At 40.3% G+C, this 24984-nt stretch overlaps 1 protein-coding gene across 3 annotated transcripts in view; it reads right to left on the bottom strand.

The window, feature by feature from the left end:
* Positions 1-24984, bottom strand: part of Cntnap2 (contactin associated protein 2) — a 2256901-nt gene that overhangs the window by 266747 nt on the left and 1965170 nt on the right. For all 3 annotated transcript variants that reach the window (NM_001427648.1, XM_039109027.2, XM_039109028.2), the window contains one exon: positions 5576-5794. In NM_001427648.1, coding sequence (NP_001414577.1) covers positions 5576-5794 — 219 coding nt within the window. The remainder of the gene's footprint in view (positions 1-5575; positions 5795-24984) is intronic.

Below are 24984 nucleotides of genomic sequence, written 5' to 3'. Positions count from 1 at the left end.
TTTCATCATGGACCTCCTAGCTAGCACTCATGCTGTTGCTACTGAGCCATGCTTACAGAAAATGGGGGTATAAGGATATCTCCTATTAAAATTACTTTAATTTAGGCACCATATACATTTTTTTTACTAGAAATCTTTAAAGTTTGAGAGATGACCATTTTGGTCATCTACAGATTTGGGTGTACTTCATGACTAGAATTCCAACTTTTGCCTTGTGCCCCCTCCTCACTCCCCACCCTGTTGACTTTCTCTTTGCTTTCTCAATCACTTGGCATTCAGATTGTGCTAAAGCTATCCATCTGTGAATTTGGAATGGAAATGCTTGAGGAGCAGCTGACCAAACAAGCCCTGTTATTGAGTTGGAGGAAACTGAGCTGTTTTATGGCCTTGCCCTCCAAGCTTAGCTCAGAGCGTTTTTCCAGGCCTCCAGTCTTCATTGACTATAAGACATTTAATGAATATTGTTTTTTTTTTTTGTGAACTTGCACTGCCACATAGGTGAGAGAAGGCAGTAGATTAGGGGCATCCCTAGGAGTTGCTCTGCAGGTGGTTCTCCCACTATTGGGCTCTTCATATAACTCAAAAGAACTTGAGGCCTACGAAGGATTTCTCAGCTCCTCTTAGCTACATGTTTCACAGAGATGCGTCTGTTCAGCTTCTGAGGAAGTCTGAGCTACATGCCTTGAGACTGGACATTGGTAGTTAACCCAGCCTTCATCTTTAGCAGCCTCTGAGCAGACAATGTCTGCCTGAAGCTTGGGAAGCAGATATTCAATCTCTGACTTCCTTTTAAAACGTCTGCTAAGAGTCAGTCACCCACTGTGGCTCATGCACGTTGCTGGCTGAAGAATGACCTATATCCTAGCCTGCATCATAAGAAGCATGTTCAGCTCCCTTCTATGTCAAATATTTGTAAACAGGACCAAGAGCTGGACTTCCATACTGGAGCCCAACATATCTCCTTCCTCAGCTGTCACTGGAGTCCTAGCTGCTTGGACTTCAGACTCTGGTACTTCTTCTACATTCCAAAGAACATGGGCTGACCTAGCTTCCTTCAGGCTTAGAAAATAGTGTGGGTACATTTTCTCTAGCCATGGGTTCGAGGCAGGGTTTCAGGTTGAGCACGGGGCCTGGTTGAGACTCTAGTTCCCATGTGGTGTAAATAAATCTGCCAGGCAAAGCTGGGATGCTATCAGGTGCTAGCTCCTTATTTTGTGTTGAAAAATGGGCAAACGTCTCTTGTACTATTAGGAAGAAATGCCAGCAATTCCTTTTTTGTTCTTTTTTTTTTAGTTCTTTTTTTTTCGAAGCTGGGGATCGAACCCAGGGCCTTGCGCTTCCTAGGTAAGCGCTCTACCACTGAGCTAAATCCCCAGCCCCCTCCTTTTTTGTCCTTGCATCACTTTTAATTTATTGTTTCCCTCCTCCTTTTCTACTAGACTAGAATCATGGCTGAATTCTTATCCAAATGACCTGTGTTAGCTCTTTTGGGATATCAGGATCCAATTATATTTAGCTTCACAGAGAGAACATGTCTTTTCTGTTTTTTTTTTAATTGTTTCAAAAAAGGAGATGTGAATCTGGCCTTGATAGCACGGAGAGTGGTGGAGACTAGACCTTTGTGACATCCATTCTGTGTGCAAAGCTAAGAACTCCCTTTTGACTCTTTCAGACTTAAGTGGTGTTAAAGTTCCCTTTCCTTAGAACCCGGGGAAGTCCATGGGTGATGCTGCCCCATGTCTTAGCTGTATACAGTGACACTGGGGTAAGATTTTCTGGTGGACTATTGTTTGCTTTGTTGGAAATCCCTGGGCTCTAGCTTGCTGCTCTGTGGCCACTGTGGCTTGAGAGACTTACTGCATGAGAATGTTCTGCTAGGGCACACACAGAGAGGTAATCACATCCCAAGCTGGTGTTTTGAGAAAGAAGAGACTGAACTAGTTGGAAGAGGTTCCTTTAAGTGCACAGGGGAAGAGGAAAATAAAAGGGATAAAGAACGAAGGATGTGAAGAAAAGAATATCACATTAAAGTTGTATGGTTTGTATTCCGAGTATCCTGCTGAGAAATTTATATTCAATAACCTCATTGCATCCCAAGTTATATGCAATAACCTCATTGAATACAGACGTTGTATTCCCATGAAATACACAGCTATTAAATGAATTATCATTGGTCTTTAAAGTTGGCAGAGGTAGGATTCAAAGCCCATGTTGGTAACCACACAACACTGTGGGGAATGCTGATCACTTATCCAGCCCTGCTAAGCACATGTTCATAAGCATCTAAAGTTAAAAGACCCTTGGGGTAAATTATCTAAGTCTTTTCTAGTCAGATAAGAAAAGATGGGGAGGTAGTGGTAGTTGGTTAAAAAAAAGTTTTTATTAGACTTGAACTGAGACTAATACCAAACTTGCTGACTGTAGAGCTGTTAAACTTGTCCTTCTTTTGGAGACAATACTCCTCTCTGCTGACCCTGGGCTGGGCATCTACTATAGAAAAATATTCCCTGGGTTGCTTCAACTAGCTCACGCCTGAGAGATGTGCTTTGTGCCCACTTCTAAGATAACAGGAAATTAAAAACTGGAACTGGGGACTTAGCCTTTGTTACCAAGTGACAATAAGATTCTAACCCATCACATTTGTTCACTCTCTGGAAACTTCCCTTTGTAAGGTCACCAATGGTCTCATTATTCTTAGATCCAAAGAGTCTAGCTTTAAAAAATTAATGATCATTGATATTATTTGATACTGTCTTTTTCACAAAACTTCTCCTCTGGAGATGTTGCCTACTCCCCTTTTTCCTTAGCTCTTTGTGTTTTTCTTTATTCTAGAATGGTCTTCTGTCCCTTACATTTCATTACCGTGAAGAAGTCAGACTTCGCCTCAATTTTTTTCTCTTCTAATGAATTATTTTTAGGTCATGTTTTCAAATGAACTAGGATGTCTTCATAGTAAATACTCCTATTGCTTTTCATTTTACAACCTTACCATATCTCCAGCATTTTTCTAGGCAACTCTAGTGAGTGTGAAGAAAGGAAGAACACTAGAGTTGGACTTCCCCATCTAGGAGAAAGGTCAGGAAGATCAGCCAAGTAGAATCTGGTTATGATGAAACCCAAGCAGACCATGTCCTGCATTCTGGGGATGGGTAGAATTTATGAAGAAACTTGGATCAGGTCACCAAGGCATGACATATTGAGGCAGTAAAATGTATTCACTATGTTCAGTAGGAATCATTGGACAATTTCGTTAGTGTAAAGGAAAATGTATGATTTGTCACCCACCACTAAAGGGAAAAAATGGAAGGTGCTGGGTTCCCAGTGAGTTTGCAGGCTTTTAAGAATTGGTGGGTATTCCCTAGAGACAGTGTTAGGTTTCTTGAACTCTATCATGCACTGGGACTATGCTCACCTCAACTTGTTCCTTTCTCTCTCATGTTTTACCCCACTATTCCTATTCATTTCCCCAGAGAGATTCATTGTTTTATTTTCATGTAAGATCTATAAAAATGACTCTTGCAAAATATAGGGTCTATAAACGAGAGAAAACATGATATTTATCTTTTGCTGTCTGATGTATTTTGTTTAATATGATGATCTTCATTGCATCCATTTCTTGTAACTGACATAATTTTGTTCTTTCTTATGGCTGAATAAATCTCTACTATGGATATATGCCACATTTCCCTCCATCTGTTGATAGATGCTGCTGCTTCGGAAACTTTTCTACCATGAATAGTGTGACGATAAACAGGTATATTGACTTGGAGTCCTCCAGGTGTAGACAGAGGAGTGACACAGCTGGTGAGTATCTATGACTTAGAGTCCTCCAGGTGTATACAGAGGAGAGACACAGCTGATGAGTATCTATCACTCCTCCCATGACCCCTGACTCATGTGGCTTATTCATAAAACAGTATCACTTTCGAAGCCCACTTTTTATCACATTTGTCTTGTAGTCTTCCAAAAACATATGAAAGGAGTATATAGATAATTTTGTCTTTTAAAAATGACTTTCTAATATTTTCCATGTACTGGAACACAAATCATGAAAGATGTTGCGGGGATTCTGGCCCTTCTAAACATTAACTAGCCCTGGATAAACCTCTCCTATCAGGAGACAAGTATGACAAATTGACCAGCAACCTGGTCACACCAATGCTGGGAGATTACTACTGGCGAAAGAATTGATCAACGGACTCCCAGAAATCCAGAGAAGTAGTCTAAGATAGTTCATATCCACCAAGTCTTCCAGTTTCTTTTTATACAACTAAGGGAATGTTGCTAATTTTCTCAAGTATAAGTAGTATTAGAAGATATCAAAAATGCATCCAGCCATGTGAAAACTTATTACCTTGAAGTACTTTTAAGTTAATCTAGAGAGTGTTAAAAGTAGAAATTTTGGTTCAGGGGCGATTGTGAAGGGTGGGGAAAAAGAATCAGAGGTAGTGGATGACTTCAGTGGAACAGTATTCTGCAAAAACAATAGTTCAGTTGCACACATGAACTCCCAGCGGCTGTGACTGCATACACAGGATCTGCGTAAGATAAGGCCAGATAAAAATCTCAGCATGGACGAGGAAGGGGCGATGAAGTCCTTCACCTTTCTGGGAAGTTATTGCCAATTGTTGGCTGCTGTGAGGAGAGTCGGGTTTCTTTGGGGATGCAGTGCTGAGAGGTTACCAAGCTCTAGAAGATGGTCCTACATCCTTACAGATCCTGGCAGCACTAAGTGGATTCACTGGGTTTAAAAAAGAACATATGGATTGGGGAAGGAAGAGTGGTTGAAGGATATGAAAGAAACTAGAGATGAAGAAATGGAGGTGGATTTGATCAAAATATACTATATTCATGTATGAAATTCTCACTTATTTTGAAAGCAAAAGTATTGGTGAAATAGATTACTTGTGTGGTTGGATCCAGTTTTTTCATAGGTCACTTTTCCCCCCTGTGTTAATCATCAACCTCTTTTCCAGGAAGACAGATACTATGCCAGGTGAGATCTGCCTTCTTTTCTATCTAGATCACTATGCAAAGAAAATTATAAATTCTTATTTATCTTTTAAGGCAAATTTGAACTTGCCTATTTTTTTCTCTCCTTACTTTCCTCCTTTTCTTTCTCTATCATTTCAAGCACATTTGAGGCTATAGAGCCCATTGAGCTTTCCTCTGTTCTTCTTCCTTCCTTCCTTCCTTCCTTCCTTCCTTCCTTCCTTCCTTCCCTCCCTCCCTCCCTCCCTTCCTTCCTCCTCTTCCATTCATAAGCTCTGTAAATGATAAATGATTTTACACAGTTTTGAAATCATAAGCTTATGTTCTGAAATCAGAGAAGCCATGAGAGATGTCTCTGCCTACATTCTGGTTTTATAGTTGAGGTGCAGATGGGGCATGGAGCCAAATCTGGGCATCTCAAGTTTCTTCCTTATTTCTTTATGTCTGTCTTAGAGAAGAAATGGGGCCTATATAGTTACTAGAAGGTTCTTCATGTCTCCATAGGCTATTTGTTTGTGTTTCCCATGTGAAGTTCCCTAAACCAACAGAGAGGTAAGTCATGACTGTCTTTTGAGTCACTCACCAACAAACAGCTGACTGTAGAGTTCCAGGCGGGTGTGACCTTCAGTCGGAGCCTTTCGGATCTGCTGGGGCAGGCGATCCACCTGGAGACTGGCCTGTTTGACATTCCTCTCTGCAGTGACTCGATGCCACTGGTCATCATTGAGAGGGGAAGGTGACCTCACCACGATCTCCACTGGCCCATTTCCAACGTCAAATGAAAAAGACACTTCTGTGGAAGCTGGAGGAGCACAAAGCATGAAAGATACATGAGTATATGTCTCCCAGTTACCAAAATGCAGTGGATTGTAGAGGGAAGTTACACAGGTCAATTACAAATCCAATGGGGGAAAGATAAACATGAATTCATTATTGTCAGTAACCAAGAAGAAGAAAAAAATAAAATTCTCTTGGAGGGTGATGTGTTTTTATGCATGCAATTATTTAATTTTTTCATTTCAACTTTAATTTTTTCATTTCATTCTTAGAAAACTTCTAAGAAGTTACCATCATCAACTCCAGATAAGAAAACTGAAGCCCAGGAAAGTTGGCAATAAGATATTCTTGTTGATAAAGGTACAGTAGTGGCCCCTCATATCTTTGTGGTAACTAACAGCTTCCTAATTGAATTTAAGTCCTGCTCAACAGGAGAGAAATCATACCTGTTAATGAAAATTTAGCGAAGTACTCAGGGTTAGTGAAGTCATAGATATTACAGGAGAATCTACTATGGCTACTTCACTACACCAGCATAAATCTTAACTCCATTCTAAATAGTTATCCTTACACCTACAGATAAGTATAGTTTTCACCCCCCATCAAAGAAGTTTCTATTTGCAGCAGACGGAGACTGAAAACCACATCTGGTCAAAATACAGAGAGTAACTAGTGGTAATATATCTGGCCCCAGTTGATACATCTAAAAGAGAACGCCTACATCCAAGGCTCAGAGAACATTGAAGAAGAGGAGTCAGAAAGGTTTTAAGAGTCAGAGCACCTGGAGGTCTGCTGTAAATTTGTGCCTCCTAGAAATGGTAGGGAAGCTATGTTATCACAACAATATGGCTGCCTAAGTAACACCAATAGGCATCTCCTGGGGCCTTCTATCTAGCCAAGAAGCTGTAGTCAGATAAGGCATGGCAGAGTGGTAGAGATAGCTTTCCTCAGGGCTGAGTTAGTTCTCTAATGGTTATCCAATTCCAAGTCATCAGTCCTGACGTTGAGTATGTACAAGCAACACTAACTGGACTCAGCAGGTGGTATGTGAGTGTGTGCAAACACACAACCCTGCCCCACCACAAAACACATTAATAATCATAGAAAAGAGGCCATGAATGTCAGAGGGATTTGGGATTGTGTAGGTGTGTGTGTGATATAGGAGTTGGAGGGGAAGACATGGGAGAAGAAGAATGGAAGAAAGGGAAGGCGGAAATAATGTAATTATAGTCTATATGGGTACTTTAGATATTCCAGTGCCTAGACCAGACACTGGTATTACCAAAAGCTCCGCAGGAAAAGTTACAGTGGAGCTAGGACTGCTTTAAGAGAGCTTCTAAAATTATTTCACTCATCTTCATCATCCTTATTGAACATTAGCATCTATGAGTTACGTAGGCAATGGTGATTGATGGTCAGCATCTTTTATTTGGACCACTACTGGATGTCACAAAGGCTGATTAGCCCCACCCCAATTCCGCTTCCCTCAACTAATTCTTCCCTGCACGATGCTGCAAACTCTGGCTAATTCACATCTGGGATGCTAGATCTTGCTCATAATCTCCCTCCCAGCACTGACTACAAATCATTTTGTAGATCTCCTCTGTCAACCCTGTTTTGTAACAAATCACCTTTGGACAATGGGTGAATGGGTTTGATGGTTGCTTTGTCAAATTTAGTTATAAGCAGCATTTTAATTTCACATTGTAAGCTTTATGCAAGGTCCCTCAGTGGCCACCCAATGCTTTATAAACACGTTTTGAATGTATATTTTCCTCTGGACTGGCAGGGAAGGCAGCTTTCTGCTGAAGCAGCATACATGTCTCTCATTCCCTTAGGCTTGGAGAATTCTTTTTAGCATTAGAGATGTGGTACACCAGTGATTTTCCTGGCTTTGCGTATAGAGATATCCACCCCTCTATCCATCAAAAAGCCTTCTGCCTAATCTCTAAGCCATTTAATTAAATATCTGTCATTTTTTCCAGGGCTAATGGAAAATTCAGTTTCTTTGGGACAGTGTCACAAGCAATCAAACTTCTAATTTAAAAACCACAGTGGGCCAGATTCTCTCAGGGGCTCCCCTATTCTCCGCCTGTATCAGGGTCCCTGGAAAGCTGTGGTAACTTTATTGAGCTACAGGGATATTAGTTATAGAGCTCAATTTAATCAACCTAATTGTACCAAGGAATTTTGATCCTTCGTGTCATTAGAAAGAGAACCTTCATTTTAACACCTGCAGTGATAGTGATTCCACACACAGTCTACTAAATTGCTCATCCAAATTAGAAGCCCCTGCCTCCAGGATCATCGTGACAGGACTTAACTTGCACGCTAGTGACCTCCATCTCGGTTGCCATGGTAGTAGAATGGGAATGCAGGTAGTCTATCACGTGACTGCAGACTCACTGATCCTTCTTGGTAGGTAAGACACAGTGGATGGGGGAAAGCAGCCAAGGTCTCACGTGTAATCTGTGCTGTTGTGGTGCATGAGAGCAGATGCCTTCTGAAATGTAAGTTGTCAGAACAGCAGGAAAATGAGGGCTCCTGGGCTAAGTAGGAAAGATTGTTTCGTTTTAAAGGAATCAACTGCCATCAGAGAAATAGAATTTAGTGATAAATTGAGTCTAACCCTAAGGTTCAACTTGAAGGGATAATCGCTGGTTGGATTTCCTCGGCTTCTGCCCTTCTGCTCTGACAAATCCTTGTCTGGCTCTTAAACTGTCACCATTTGGAGAAGTCCTGAGCACCAGCAGGTTCCTACATTTTACATCTTTTGTCACAATAGGTTCCTGTCTATTCCCTTGATTCCATCCTCTTTGTTTTTATTTTTTGAACTGTTTATTCTTTGAGAGTTGCATACCTGACTACAATGTATTTTGATTGCACTGCCTCAACGACTTCTTGTTTTCAAAAAAAAAATTGTTGGAGCATGGTCAACATACCAGGATCACATCCTTAAAGAAATCCGACTCTCCCAGAGTAGCCACCAACTCTCAATACCTCCTCAGCTATGTGGATAGGGACCTATATAGGGACTTATACAGCTAGGGTTATTCCATTAACCATGCTCAGATGTTGACTAGTTTGATCTTGTGCTGGTTTTATACAGGAAACCACAGCAGTCATAAACATACGAGAGTGATGGTCCTGTCAAGTTCAGGGGATAATTTCTCTCCTGTCCTCTCCAACCTCTGACTCTTTCCATTCCCTCTTGTGTGATGTGCTCTAAGTCTTGAGTGGAGGGGCTGTGACACAGATGTGCCATTGATGGTTGAGCACACCACAGTCACTTTTGCTCTGTACTTGACCAATTGTGAGTCTCTGAATTAACTGCCAGCCACTGCACAAAGGAGCTTCTCCGAAGAGCTCTGAGCTCTGCACTCATCCATGACCCCTGTGCTCCTAACAGCAATCCTTCAATCTAGAGGAGGAGGGGATGTTTTCCAGGACCTGGCTATTGCTGCTCACTCTCACAAGAGTGCAGTAAGAGGGGCTCAGGACCCAGAGCCTTTACAAACCATGCTGTTCCAGGACCTTCTCTTCTAGCTCTGCTGAAGAAGGTGCAAGGGAAGGGAAGGGTTTCTTCCTCTCAGTCACTCAATGTCAGCTTCCCTGACATTGCTAAGGGACTCCTTTGAGAAATCCCTTCTCTTAGGCAGACAGCCAGTGTGTTTTAAAAGCTTCTAACATTCAGTTTGTGGCTGATTGCCCTTGGCCTTCTGGGTGAGAGCAAGTGACATTTCAAGAAAGATAATTACAGAGAGAGTCAGTGAGCGAATAAAGAGAGGCAGCATCGAAGACGCCAGAGCCAATGACACCGTTCAGTTAATGTGTGTCTTCACTTGGAGGCTGAAGTGCTGCCGGCTCTCTCTGTCTGTAGGGAAGGGGTTTCTTATGTAATGAAGATACTTCCAGAAACAAGCGCTTACGAATTCGGTTATACATATAGAATGTCACACTGGAAAGAACACAGTAGCAGGCATGAATGACTGCCTTTCCAGGAGTGTTGAAGACTGTTTTTGTTTTTGTTATTCCTTTTCTTGGAGCTAAATAAGTTTCTTGACTACTGTTTCATGAAGCCTGGGTCAGAAACAAAGCACTTGCAGTCATAATATGGCAGGCAGCAGGGACTTCAAGTTTATAGTGGTTTCTCTTGTCCCCATCCCAACGTCCCATGGGTCAGCCAGGCAGGTGCTGCACATAAAGCCAAGTCTGCACAGTGGAGGGACCCTGCACTTAGAAAACAGTGATCATTCAAAGGGGCGGTTAGTAAACCTGCTTCATATTTGGACTTGGAGAGACATTGTTCATTATTATCTTGGTTGAAACAAATCTAGCCTCTGCCTTGGGGGAAGGCCTCATCCGTCTTCTAAGGATGTTAGTCACCCTCATAACTTTAAAGAGATGACATAGCTGCCATGCCTCCCGCTCAGAAGGCAGACAGAAATGGAGGAACCGTGGAGAGCTTTCTCTTGACAATTGCTCCTGTTTGTTTGTTTTTTGTATTTGTTTCCTGTTTTGCAAGAGTGGAAGTGTTTTTAGTTTCAACCTTCACGGGAAAGAGAGAAGCCCCATCCCAGACCCCAAGGCTGAGTCTGCATCTAAGTAAGGCAAGTATGGCCTCTTCTTGTTTCTACCGGGAGCCCACTTAGGATGGGACATATCCTTCTCTTCCAGCCAATAAAACAAGATGGAGTCTTTGGGGAGAGGTTTCTTAGCTCATGAGAGACAGGAAAAAGTAGTCCTGTTTCTGCTCTTGATGGAGGTGGAAGTTTGTGAGTACTAAGGTTGTTAAAAACCATTTCACAAACATCAGGCATACGGAGGAGAAACAGAGAGAGTGAATGATTCCTCCCAGTCCTTACCAGAGTTATATACCTCAGGATTGTCTCCTATTTTCTAAAGTAGTAAATCCTTTTAAAGTAACTTTACAGATTACCGATATTATGTGCATGTGAGTACAGGTGCCTGCAGAGTGTTAAGATGACAAATTCTCTGTTGTTGGAGTTACAGGTGTTTGTAAGCTGATATCTTTAGTTTCTTTGTATCCAGAACACGGCTGCAACCACTGATCCAGAAAACCCACGACTGTCAAATTCTAACATTCTGTAACAATCTATAAGAGATTCTAAGAAATAAATGAAACAGCTAGTTTTCATCACAGTTTTAGATATTGAATCATAATATAAAGAAAAAGAGAAACACTGAAAGAAATGCCAGGTGGCATACTGGCAAAGGAATAGCATAAGTGGCAGGACGCGCACTTCTGCACATCTTAAAACAGAGAGCAGAACAAAGCCCTGGGTAGCTCTTGCTATAGTCCTCTTCCTCCATTGAAGTCTATTTCCAGCAGGTGGCGCTGTGTATACTCATTCTAATTCCACGAGCAAATGAAGGCTGAGATAGAGGCATCCACTATCCCAGCTCTTGGGCTGAGTTCTGCCAGCGCATGAAGCTACATTTAGACAACAGATGTGAAGAATCAGTTGAGGATAGCAGATAAAAAAAAACTTGGAAAGGTGCACATAGCATGAAGAACTGTGATCTCTTTCGTCGACTCTAAGATGAGCTCCAAAGAGTGCCCCTGTATGGAACTTCACTTGATTCACGCAAAGAAACCGACCATTGGTGCAATAGACGATTTCAGCTTCATGGGAAACTCGAGAAAGCCCCGAGAAAGGATGGGAGTGTGTGAAAATCAGGTTACTGTGCAGGTTACTGTGGGCTTCAGAGAGAAGAAGAGGCTAACTGGTTCCACCTAAAGCCAGCTGCTCTACCTAGGTGAGCAATCCTTCCGGGTCAAGGGTGCCACCCTAGCCATTATCCCCTCTCCCTAGGGCAGCAATCCACAGACGGATGTTCACAACTCTTTATTCTTTACAGACTGACTCTTCACCACAAAGCTCTCCGCCCGTCCTTATTTACCTGCTTGTTCCATTTCTCCTCTTTCTTGCAAAATGCCTTGAAAGAACTTCTCTCTGCATATCTGCTCTTGATTTCCCCAATCTCCTCATGCAAGGCTTCCTCCATAACCAATTGAAGCTGCTCTAACCTTAGGACACTATTGCTTGCTCTTTCATCCCCCCCTCCCCCCGGAGCTGGGGACCGAACCCAGGGCCTTGCTAAACAAGCGCTCTACCGCTGAGCTAAATCCCCAACTCCCTGCTTGCTCGTTCTTTTTCAGATGTAGAGCTTTTCTTGACTTCTTGACCCACAAGTCACCATATGTAAAATTCCATCTTTAAACATTCTATGTTAAATAGCAAACACCTCTGAACGACCCTGCCCTCTTTATCTTGATTTAAAGATGAAAATGTGTGTTACTATCTGGCAGCACAGGCATGTGCTCTTTCTTGATTTCCCTACAGCAGAGGATTTCTAACTGTGGTCATTTTTCTCTTCTCAGAACAATACTTGCCATAGAGCACACACTTAACATTTGTGAAGGAATGAGCGAATGAAAAGGAGGCTAACAATTACAGTAAGAGTACCCCAAAAAAGGAAAACTTGGCATTTTCAACATCACTGAACACTTGGAATGATACCTGGTATTCCACAAGCATCTTTCCTAAGAGCATAAAGTAATTTGGTTGGGTGAAGATTCCCTTAGCCCAAAACACCAAACGTCTGTTGGAAACAACTGTTCCTCAGTGTTGTCAACACTGTCAGTGTTGAACCCAGGTCTGTATTTTGTTAAAACAACTAATTCTGAGATACACGATCCTGCAATCCTGCTTTAGGAAACACTGGGGATCTCATAGTTTCTTTTGGCTGATCTGCTAGTTTGCAGGAAACTTTTGAGTGACTAGAAAGATTTAAGCAACTGTGTAGCAAAGAGTTCACTCTTACCCTTCATAGTCTAGAATACAAGGATGGTTTTCAGAGCTGAGATGGGAGAGCATTTAGGGAATAGGTGGAGGGTAAAAAAAATCTCTAAATAGGAGAAAGATGTTTCAACATTCTACAGCACAGTAAGACAACTATTACCAACAATTAATTTAATATTACAAAACAGCTAAAAGAGAGGATATTGAATATTGTCTCCAGCCTCCACACGGGCACATCCCTAAGGTGATAGAGATGTGAATGGCTTCTATCTAGCCATTAGACATTACATAAATGTATTGAAATATCACACTCTGTGCCATCCATAGGCAGCATTGGTATGTATTAAAAACAGGTTTAAAAATCACATAAATTTTTATATTTAATCTTTCTCTAAAAAAGTCTGGGTTTTGCCCTTGGCTTTAAAGAGAAGCTATCTAGGCCCTCCTTGAAATGTCCTGGCTGGTAAGAGTTTTTTTGTTTGCTTGGGATCCCTGGGTTATAGCAGATATGTCATCTGACTTAGTATGGAGCCCAGCTTTTCTAAGTAGTACCTGACTTTTTCAGCTATGTCAACAATTCTATGTGTTGACATTGCATTAAGGACCAGGGTACTATTGATGCTCTTTAAGGAGAGCAGTTTCCTCCTAAAAGCATGGAATCTACCTCTGGATGGAAGTGTGCTGTTGTATTGGCTTCTCCCTTGAGAGCTGTTTCTATTGGCCTGGTCACTCACCTGGCCAAGGGACCACTCATCAGGAAGGCCGACTCACCTTAAGCCATGTCAAAGAGTTGGCAGGAACGGTTATTCCTAAACTTCCCACCTCTAGTTGTAGTCACTCACAGAGCCAAAGCCATGTGGGCAGGTTAATATGATCTGAGTCTACTCAGAATAATTCATAACAGTGTAGCTTCTTTTTTGTATTTTTCTTTTTTCTTTTCTTTTCCTTTTGTTTTTGAAACTCGTCGAAGCCTGGGCATATATGCCTGACCTTTTATAATTTTCTTTGGTAGTATTCTTTTCCTCTCCTTCTGCTATGTGACTTATTACAAATGAAATGGTTTTCTCTCTGCTTCTCCATCTCCCTCCTTCGAGTAGCTGTCTAGATTGACAGCTTGCCTGCCCTGAGGTTTTCCTGTTAAACTTTGAGAAAAGTTGTCCTTGAGCGTCCTTCTCGGCCTGTTCTTAAAATCTTTCGTCAACAAGACTATAAATGTTGAGAGGAGAGCCCAGTTTCTCCATAGCATGTGTGGGGCATTGGCTTTGGCTCACACAGGGCCACCATCTGAGAAGTCGGAAACTAGGTGGGTGTGCGAGCGCTTCCTCATTTCTGCATAAGAGAGCCATGGAAGACTGAACTCTGAGGCCCAGAGACGTTCCCTGGGTTTCCAATACCCTATGTATCTTGTCACACATAAAACCACAGGAAAGAAATATGTTCCTCACTCCACAGGGAGAGGGTGACTTAAAGCTCAGTCTCTGGGGCTATTCCCTGGATGTTGTAACTGTGTTTTTTCATCCTGTCCTCCTAACATCAGCCACGAGCACAGCAGGCTTTTGTAAGTTCCATGAGTATTCCAGAGCATTACTGAATCTGGGGTAGTTGTGTGAATCCACGCTTGCAATCGATGTGAGAAGTGTGTGTAACTTTATGGAAATGACTGTCTCTGTAATTTGTCAGTTAGTTCTAACTGCATAGCTCCCAGATTCTCAGCACTTCAATTCAGAAACACACAGTGGATGGACTCAACAACATTAAAAACTAAAGACTTCAGAGAATGTACTTCAACCTGCAGTCTCACTCTGGCTGTGTAGATGAGGACATCAAGGCTGTGGGTTATTAGAATGCAGTAATAATGAAATACTGAGATTTTTGTTTTCCTAACTCCACTGCATTGGTTTTTGTACTAATATTTTTTCTTTTAGTTTTGTCAGTTTGTGAATGTAGAGAGGTTTAAAGCCATCCATACATATTCACACCAGAAAAAAAGGTGTTAAACACATCTGAAATTGAACAAGAGCCAAGAAAATTTATTTGAAGACTTTTTTTTTGTTTTGTTTGTTTGTTTTTTTTTTTTTTTGGAAATTCTACAAGGAAATAGTCCAAGCTTATGAATCAATGTTATAAACTTGCTTTAAAATCTTCCACATCCTGATAACCTCTTGAGTATGAGAAATATTTCTCTTCATGTACCATAGCCTTTAAGCTTTTTTATTATAGCTGAAGACCTAACTTCACAAACAAAGGCATCTGGAGAGGAGAGGGAGTGTGAATGAGATTCCATTGGACAGGCAGAGGCAGAGTGCTGCCTTTAAAATGCAAAGCCTTTCTAATTTTAGTTTCCTCTATGCATGTAGCCACCTCTGAGAATAACTTTTTGAATATTAATGGACCTATGTGATTTAAAGATAAAAATCAATGGAAAATGATACATGACTTGAAACACTACCACATGGCTGGTGTAGGAAAGGCAGTGAGTTTCTGATATCCCCTGAATAGAATGAGCAGAGACATCAGCACTAGGTGAGGTCTCATCAGAGAGGGTCCAGATGTAGAAGAAGAGATAGAAAGGCCAGATGGTGACTCCAGGGTGACAGTATTTGTGAAAGAGAGAGGTGCAGCTTCTACAGAAAAGCTAAACTAGATGCCTAAAGATTCCCCAGGTATAGAATGCTGTGAATTGAGAGGGTGGGCATCAGGGAAGTGGTCCTCTTGGCACTATTCAGCTTTTTTTCCTGAACAGAAATGCTTCCTGAAAGATACTTGTGTTGATAAAATAATGGGTAATTTGTGAAGTTTGTTTAAGTTTATATCAGAGATAGTAGGCTAATTAAGTGGCCTGGGAGCGTTCAAGTCAAAGGGATCTTGGGATTTGAGGTCTAAAAGAGGTAACCGAACCAGGAGCTTCAGGGCTTGAGTTGAGAGACATTAGCAGAGTGAAGAAGAGACAACACAGAGTTTATGAAGAGACAATGTTTTTAGTCAATTAATTGACCAAAACTTTTGAGTAACTGACATGTGGGTTGTTGTTCTGAGGTAGATATTGACAATGAGAAGACAAGGACAGGAGCCCAAGATGAGAGACTACACAGGCTTTGGGAGGGGATGGCTGCTGGGGAGAGCTGTGGATATGTCTACCAGAAAGACAGTGGTCAGTGAGCTGCCTGTGTTCTGATTGCCATGAACTTTATTTTCACCTTATTTTCACCCTATAGGTCACCTTTGCTTTGTAGAGCTCTCCTTCCCCCCACCCTCTGCTTCCAGAAAATTCTTTATTCACTTGAGACAATGTTTCTCTAAGAAGAATTCTAAAAGTGTTAAGTGAAGACTTATATTCTACATGTTACAGGATCACAATGCGAAGTCAGACTTGTGTTTTGTTTTCCATTGGATCACCAGATGGACTAGCACCACAGAGTCGAGCAGTGCTGCATGGTGGGGGAAAGTAAAAACCATGGCATGAGGCCAGCATGAACTTGAAATGTAAATGCTGAGACATATGAGTGGGTGATAACACCAGCCAAAATGCCAATGTGATGGGGGGGGGACTCTCATACGACTGTACCTCTTGATGAAGAACTACAGGCAATTAATGACTACCGAGACAGTGGGAATTAGTCTTCCCCATGAATGGGCCTCCAACTGGTTCTCCATTATTAAGTGGTCAGCCTTAAAAATGTAAATCCCTAATCTATCTATCTATCTATCTATCTATCTATCTATCTATCTATCTACCTATCCACCTATCTATCTTTGTCATCTATGTATCTATGCTAATGGAAGCAATGCTAAAGAACGTTCTACCTTTATTATGGTATGTATAATATTAGCTAAAGGAAAACAGGAAAGCAGAGAAGAATACATGAAAGTAGAAGGTGGGCTTGGAGGTAGAAGAAGGGGAGCAGTGTTATAGGAGTAGAAACTGCTAATAGGGATCTAAGATTATAAAAGTATAATATATATGTATAAAATATCACAATGAAACCTTAGTTTGTAAAATTAATAAATGCTAATAAAATGTAAAAAGCTCCTTGTGCTTGCAAATCACTACAAGAGCGACATAACTATTTGAATTTTTTGTTAGTTTTTTACTAGTTATGTTTTTTTAAACTTGCTTTTAATCTTAAATCAGTACTGGGTATTAGAGGAACCTAGGGGTCATATGTTAAAAATGGTAGGTCTTTGAAGCTCAGTGTGGAAGTTGCCTAGGATAAGCGTTCTCTGAAAGCTGTTTGAAGAGTGAGATCCTTGAGGTCATGTATTTTCACATCTGAGAAATGACAGAAAGCACTTCACAAATTCCCGATGGCTGTATCAACCAAACACTGCTTGAACAAAGCACTCCTCTGGAAATGGAAACTGTTAAATAATGATAACGACGAATCACAAAACACTCTTAGCTTCTGACTTTGACTGCTGAACACACAGCTTTCTTGTATATATTGCATAAATAAATATTTTGTCTCCTTAAAGTCTGCCCACATAATACACAGAAGGATTTTTTTAGGACCAGATTGTGCAATGTTCAAACTGCCATATTTATAGTTTTTCTTTTTTTCTGATTTAGTGAACTAGGGGGACATGATTTCTTCCTAGAATAGTTACTTTGAGAGAGAGGTTTCAGATCTGTTTAAGCTGGTTACCAACTTCTGCCTCAGGATGGCTCCGCATACTAGCACCAAGTACACTAATGAGGGAAGCTTTGGGAAAAGGCTCATCCATTGGCAGCATTGTCCTACTGGGTAGTCTTCCATTGTCCCTTTCATTTTCGGTCTCCTGTTCCATCATTCGTCCTTCCCTGCTGCTTTTGTTTGACATAGAACAAGAGAACCCTTTCTCCTAAACTCTAAGTTGGACAACCGATGAAAGAATACATTCAATGATGTCTTCTTGCCTCCATACACCTGTGAACACACATGTGGTAGTGTGGTACATACCAAGGTTTGTAGTGTAACATTGTGTAGTGTGATGGAGAATTAGGAACAAAAAGGAGGGTATCAAAGTTTGTAAAATTCTTTTAAGAGCTAAGGTCATGTTTTCTTCTAGAAGTTCTCAGGTTTCATGTGGAGGTCTTTGATCTATTTTGAACTGATGTATATATAGAATGATATGAGTCTAATTTTATTCTTTTACACGTCAGAAGCTAGTTTTTTTGTTGAAGATGCCATCTTTCCTCCACTGTGAACTTTTGACTTCTTTTTCAAATATCAGATGGCTGTAATTTAACATCCTCGTATTTGCATCTTCTATTTTTCCATTGATCTACATGTTTGTTTTGTCCTAGTATCATGTTATTTTTTATTACTATAGATCTGTAATTAATTTTTAAGTCTGGTACAGGGACTCATCCAGCATGTTCTTTTTGCTCAGGATTATTTTGGCTATTTGGGGTCTTTCGTGCTTCCATGAGCAATCTAGGATCACTGGAAGGTCTTCAAATTTTTAATGTCTTCCTTTAGAGGTTTAAATTTTTCATTATAGGGATCTTTTACCTCTTTGGTTAGGTTTATTTCTAGATTTTTTTTTGAGGCCACTGTGAATTCGAGTGTTTCCATGATCTCCTTAGCATACTTGTTATTGGTATACAGAAAGACTAACAAGAACTTGATTTTTGTGGCCTGTCACTTCCCTGAAAGTGATCCTTTCTAGAAGTTTTCCAGTAGAAATTTTGAAGTCTCTTATAATTAAAGTATCTGCAAATATGGATAACTTGACTCCCCCTTTCTCTATTTGTATCCCTATAATTTTCTTCTGTTTTCCTGCTCTAGCTAGGGCTTCAAGCACTTTTCATACTGAAAAGGAGTGAGGAGAATGACATCTCTGTCTGATTCCTGTTTTTAACAGGGCCACCGTGAGTTTTTCTTCATTTACCATGATGTTGCTTTCTGTGACAGACATAGATTATCCAAGGAATGCTCCATTGCCAGCCAGGCATGGGAAACCTTCCTGTAAGTTATTGGTTTGGAGATTCCCCAAACAATATAGGTTATTGTCAATGCCTTTGTTTGCCTCCAGGAACTTGAAGGTCAGACCCTGTGATTTAGGATTGCGCACAGTTTGAACAGAAGACTTGGAGGAATTGAGCTGGAACTGGCCTGGAAGTGTCCATGAAGACTTGCTCTGATATTACCAAAAGGTGCTATGCAAGCTGCCAAGGGAGAAAAAGCAATCAATGGTCTAAGCTCAATACTCCGATCTGGCTTTAAAACCTATGAAACATGACAATGAGCATCCAACAAGATCATCTCCAGTGCTGCAACAGTAGCACTTCTATCTTGGGAGCAACCAACAGCAGCCTAATTAAGGACCAATCCTCAAGACGAGGGGGCTCATGGTACTATAATGTTAGCAATAACTCATGTCTGAGGAAGTCATAGAAACTAGAGGAAACCTTACTTCTGCCATTTTCCTAAGCCAATATAATTTCTAACTGTAAACTAAATACTTACCTTTAACCTCACAGATAAGGTAGCTCTCAGCTTTCATTAAAGAACCTTCTTTTAGAATCAGGTGAAGATTATTCCAGTGATCCCCAACTGATACATTTACAGTCCTTACAGCTGAGGCTTGGGAAACATCTTGGGAAGGGGAGAAGAAATATTGGAAGAGGCAGAGAACCAGGATGTCTGTTGTGAGATAGTATCTTCTAAAAACGTGACAGTGAAACTGTTCTCATTAAATCTCAACAATAAAGTCACCTAAACAAGATCTACAGAATCATAACACAACTGGTCAATTGACACACGGATGTGGGTGGGGGAAGTTTCACAAGGTTTCATCCCTAGATGATTAGCTACAGGTGATTAAAGACTACAGCGAGAAGGAAGATCGGTTTGCTCCAGAGATGAGCTCCTGTACAGATTATGAAATCCTAAGGGGTGACTCCTAAACACATGTGGATATAAGTAACACCAATGGACTAGAGAGTTATAGGTGATGTGATGTAATAATTAAGAAGTTATGAATTTGAGCAGGAGATGAAAGACACAGCTGTACTTGAACAGGGAAGAATGTGGGGTAGAAATGATGTAAATACAGTGCTCAGTGTGACATTTAAAAATAAATTAAAAAGGAGCGAAGTTAACCTATACTTCTATTTGTTGGTGTAATAATACATTTATTCCCATGCAGCAGGCCCGTGAGTAATAGGATATACTCCAGCCAATAATAATTCCTGAGAAGGTGTATTACAAAAACATTAGTTTTATTTTGCTATTGTGTTTTAAATGTAAGATTTAATTCTTTTAAACAATATACCTTCCTTGACATTTTGACATGGTTCTGGCCTTTAGTTAAAAGTTTCTGTTATAAAAAAAAAGTTTCTGTTATAGAGCTCTAAAAAATTGACATAAAATGTGCTTTTAACATACTCTTACATGAAAATTGGGTTATAAAAAAGTATTCCTTACATATTCTCACTTTTGCAAAGAAAATGCTATAAATGAATGGAAAATATTTAGAAATGTAGGCACCAAATGGTAATTCAAATATATTGGAATACAGAATTATAGTCTTTTAAAAGCCCCTTTTGTTTCTTTGAATTTTTAAATCACTTGACAACACGAAAACAATATTTGTATATTTTTAAAGTTACAATCCAATAATTTTCACGTCCCTTTGCAAAAATTGGTGGCATTTTGAACAACTTAATCTTATCATTTTAACAAGCATTTAATCAGGGCAATTAGTTAATCAAAATGCAGAGAACAAGATTTCATTTAAATCTAGACCCTAGAGGAATTTTAAATGAAACCATTTCTCTATACGTCTTTCTAATTTTTAGAAAATTAAGAAAAATTTAAAAAGTGCTTAAATTCGACCATGAAATATGCTTTAAATCAAAAGCAATATTTTTTTCATTAACATTGGCTAAGAATGTACTAGGGATGTGTGGTAGCTCAGCTGGGAGAGTGTTCATCTGTCCTAAAACCTGGGATCTCAATTAAACCAGGCCCCATAGCTCATGCTGCAATCCAGCGTGTGGGAGGAGGAGGAGGAGGAGGAGGAAGAGGAGGAGGAGGAAGAGGAGGAGGAGGAAGAGGAGGAGGAGGAAGAGGAGGAGGAGGAAGAGGAGGAGGAGGAAGAGGAGGAGGAGGCAGAAGATCCCAAGTTCTTGGGCTACACGAAACTCTGCCTCAAATAAAAGAGCTAAAAATAAGGGCATGATATTTTCAGAGTAAAATCCTCACAGGTCTTTAGCCAGCGTGTTCTAGTGTTAAACTAATGTATACAGGAAGCAGAACGCGGGATGAGCATAATTCACTGTTATAATTACACTCGACAGATACGCACCACTTCTATTATTCATGGGCTCTGGTTGCACTCACCCAGAAAGACTTCATAGAATACTAAATATCCACGCTCTTCATGAGGAGTCATTTGGAATTCGCATTAGTTCTCATCAGAGGAATCCAATTCAAAGATGCAGAAAACCAAATTTGATCATCTTAATACTATCCACAAAGACAAGAAAAACGAGTAATTTCCTAAGAGGCCCTGGGTCTAGTTAGCTTCCCCTTGTGAAACGTAACACTGATGTGTTGAGGGTCATTTTTTTTTTTAAAGAAAATCATCTTCTAACTGTTCTGAGGGCTTCAGCTCTGTGATTTCTGGTTGCTTATGTGTGCCTTGACTAATCTCCCCAGTTTCTGTTACTTATCCTCTCCTGGAAAAGTGCCTGTGCTTGAGTTTATATGCCTGCTGTCCCTTAGTGGGAGGCAAAGGCGGCATCGTCTGGAAGCCTACTTGGGTTTCTTCAGGTGAGGCTCAGGCTGCCTTCCTGGGTGCTCTAGTACATGTGAATGCTCATTCTTCCTGACCTGTGTATCTCAAGTACCCTGCAGAGCTGGCATGCAAGCTAGAGCTGCATTTCGGGCCCCCAATTATTTAAGTGGAGTCATGTGAAAAGTTTTCAGCAATGGACCAAGAGGGAAAGCATGTGTTGAGAAAAGAGAATGTATCTCATGGATACTTTTTGTTTGTTTGTTTGTTTGTTTGTTTAACTGGCTAACTGCATTTGCACGTTTTTAGGCAGGGACACAGTGGGGTCACATAAGAAAGGAGGTTGAATTTTCTTTTTCTTTTTCTTTTTTATTTCTTGGATATTTTTTATTTACATTTCAAATGTTATCCCCTTTCCCCCAACCAGCCATCCACCCCTTCTCACCTCCCTGCCCTGACATTCCCCTACACTGGGGGGGGGGGCCCTAAGGTTGAATTTTCTAATCTGCCTTGTAGAATCTTTCACAGACTAGTGAGTGGCAGTCATATAGACGCCTATCAAGCTAGTGAAACTTGGGGATTTGTTACAACTTACATAGTTCTGCAATAAGAATATTTCTTATTTCTAGCTCTTTTATGGCTTTTTCAAAATTTCTCCATTTTAAAAGATGATACCTCCCTACAATATTAGATTACACTCCTCGAACAACCAGAATTTTGATAGTATGAAATTCATATAGTGATACTTTATTTCTAATATCAAGCTTTGAATGAAAATACAATTTCTTTAAAAATCAAGGTTGTAATTTAGATGAGTGAGATTTGTTAGACATCAGAGAGCAAAGAGGAGTGGCTGGGAGCAAAATGACAGCCTTTGAGACAGGGGCATGATCCTGAACTCATCTGAGCTTTATAGGACTGTGTTCTGAATATCATAAAGGCAAATGAAAATTCCTCATATTGACAAGTGTGTTGGGTCCAAGTTTAAAATTCAGAAACGTTGATTTGCTCTTCAGCATTGCTGATCTAGGACACCTGGCCTTCAGCCCTACCTCCATTTAACCCCTGCAGTTTGGAAGCTGATCTTCTCCATGATTGATTATGGAATTTGAGTGCTGTACACAGTGTTGTGTGTGTCGAAAAGTAATCCCGTGTCCTGAACACCCAACTCTTCTAGAAACTTATAGAATTCATTCTCATGAATTACAAAGTACTAGACTAGAAAATGAAGAGAAAAATGATAAAATGAATATGATTGAGTTAGAAATGAATGTCCTTTTCTTGAAATATTAAGGAATGTGTTTCAGTCATGACCTTAGTCTAACATGAGGTTATGAAGAAAGCTGAAACTGGGGGTACAATCTTATCTTCCCAGCCACTTTGGAGGCCAAGACAAAGAGAGTTAGATGTTCAAGGTCTTCCTGGGTTAACTGTGTGAGACTGTCTCAAAAAATAGAGAGGGCTTTTGCTGTAATTTGCTAGAGCACTTACTAGCCTGTGAGAGGCCCCTGCTTTCATCTGAGATTCTAGGTAAGACTTATTTTTTTCTCTCCTCTTGGGACTGTTATTAAAAGCTACCATTTAATATTAGTAAGTATCTTTAAAATAGATAAATTCTCCAACTCTGCCATTTGTAATCTTTCTGGTTGACCTCAGTGGGCTAATGTTTCCTTCCATGATTTTAATGACACAATGTTTTTCTCATGGCTTGTGAAAAGCTTCACACTGTTGTACTTATCCTTAGATCTCTCTGGCCTTTTGAGATATTTCTTGGTTTTGAATTGTTTTAAGTAATCTGTGCCAGTCACTCACCGTATTTAAATGAATCCCAGCTCCTGATTTATTGTATCTTCTTCTGTTTTATTTTAAAACCAGCTTTGAATTAATTGGTCCCGAGCGTCATCCTTGACTACACCAGCTCCCCAGCATTACTGACACACACCGGCTGACTATAGCACTAACCCTTCTCTTGAAGGTCTTGTTTTTATGAAAATACTGTGCCTTTGGAGACACTATTGATTCTCAGAATGGCAGATGGAAGGTGTCTGACCTGATTACAGTTTAAAATTCTCATGTCCAGTCCCACTTTCTCACTAATCTGCACACTTATTACTGAGCAATAATGACACAATGTTTCAATGTTTTTCCTATCTTTGCCTCAGAATGGGTGAATTCATGCTTGTTTTATCCCTTAATAAACCCTTGGTCTTCTAACTGGTCGGTCATAGGCAAGGTGATGCTAGTTATGTTGTGTGTGTGTTTGTGTGTGTGTGTGTGTGTGTGTGTGCGTGGGCGCACACGCATGCGTGGACACACTCTAATGTGTCATCTTGTTTCAAAGGAACTACCACATGCACTAAATAATGGAGAAAACATTAAAATCAGAGCCAATGAGATAGAAGAAAGCATCTATTTCTCTACAGTAATGACAGACAACTTATACTTGATTTAGACAGACACTATAGGAAGACAGTTACTAACAAAGGTGCCTGCTATCTTTCAGACAATGCACCAAAGTGTCTTACAGAATTTTACACTTTTTGGAAAACAAAGATTCTCTTATTTATTTCTCTTTTGTCTTTTAAATAATGATGCAATGAAAATGGATTTTTTTATGTGGTTAGGAAGGATTGCCTAATCAGGGAAGAAGAGAGAATTCTAGAATAGGCAAACCCACAGTAAGTCTCAGGAAGGTACCAGCGAATGCCAGTAGTGAGAGGTGGGCAAATCATGTGGGTGAAATAATTCAGTGCAGATGGGTAAGGAGCAGGAATGCTGTGCATAGAAGGCTGAGATTGAAGTTAAAGCTTTTGTCATCAAGTTTGCTGGTTTGAACATGAACTCACAAGGCATGAGAAACCATTATAAGAACAGGAGTATGATGATCAGACTTATAGAAACTGGGCTGCATTGGGGAAAGTGGATGTCAAGAGGAAGGTACTAGATGGAGGAAGATATATCATGAGACGTCTTGAGTCAAGAGTCCAGGGATGTCAAAGGACAAAGCCATCATAGGAGACAGATAAAGAAATGTAAAGTTTGGGAAGTTAGTAAAACCCAATGATGACTTTGTTTTTCAAATCTGGGTAATGAAGAAAACACAGATGGTGTTAATGAGTGATAAGCACAGGAGAAGGCTTTGGGTGGAGACTATGGACTTTTGCTTTGATGTCTAAGCTCAAGTCCTTCATGAACCATTCTGTGGGGGGTAGGCTGGGATGCTGTTAATATCGTTTGTAACCAGGCATCAATGTTAGTCATTGGGATTTCTATAAATACATCACTAGTTTTGGAAAAATCCTTTCTCTGTGCATTTGTAAGAAACCTGGGAGTCACTGTACAAACAGCAAAGGTCTCACTTAATCATAATTCCACTGAGGGTTGGAGGTAGAAAGTTGACACACCAGAGTCCTCTTTTAGTTCAACAAAATACGTAAATGTCAGGGTTGAGCTGGGTACATGTTTCCATATGTGTTAATTTCTTGGATAAAGATAAAGAATGTCATTGGATACTTGGAGGTGGTCTCTCTCTTGGCTTTGATCTCTGCTGATTATTTTGGATTATTCTTGAATACTATATGGATGAAAACACACACATATCATTATATATATGGTAATATGTGTGTAATAAAATAGCTGAGAAAAGTCTATTTGTTCACATTTATGT

The sequence above is a fragment of the Rattus norvegicus genome, chromosome 4 (genome assembly GCF_036323735.1).
Source record: "Rattus norvegicus strain BN/NHsdMcwi chromosome 4, GRCr8, whole genome shotgun sequence".
Lineage (NCBI taxonomy): Eukaryota > Metazoa > Chordata > Mammalia > Rodentia > Muridae > Rattus > Rattus norvegicus.
This window is presented reverse-complemented; position numbering and strand designations above follow the sequence as displayed.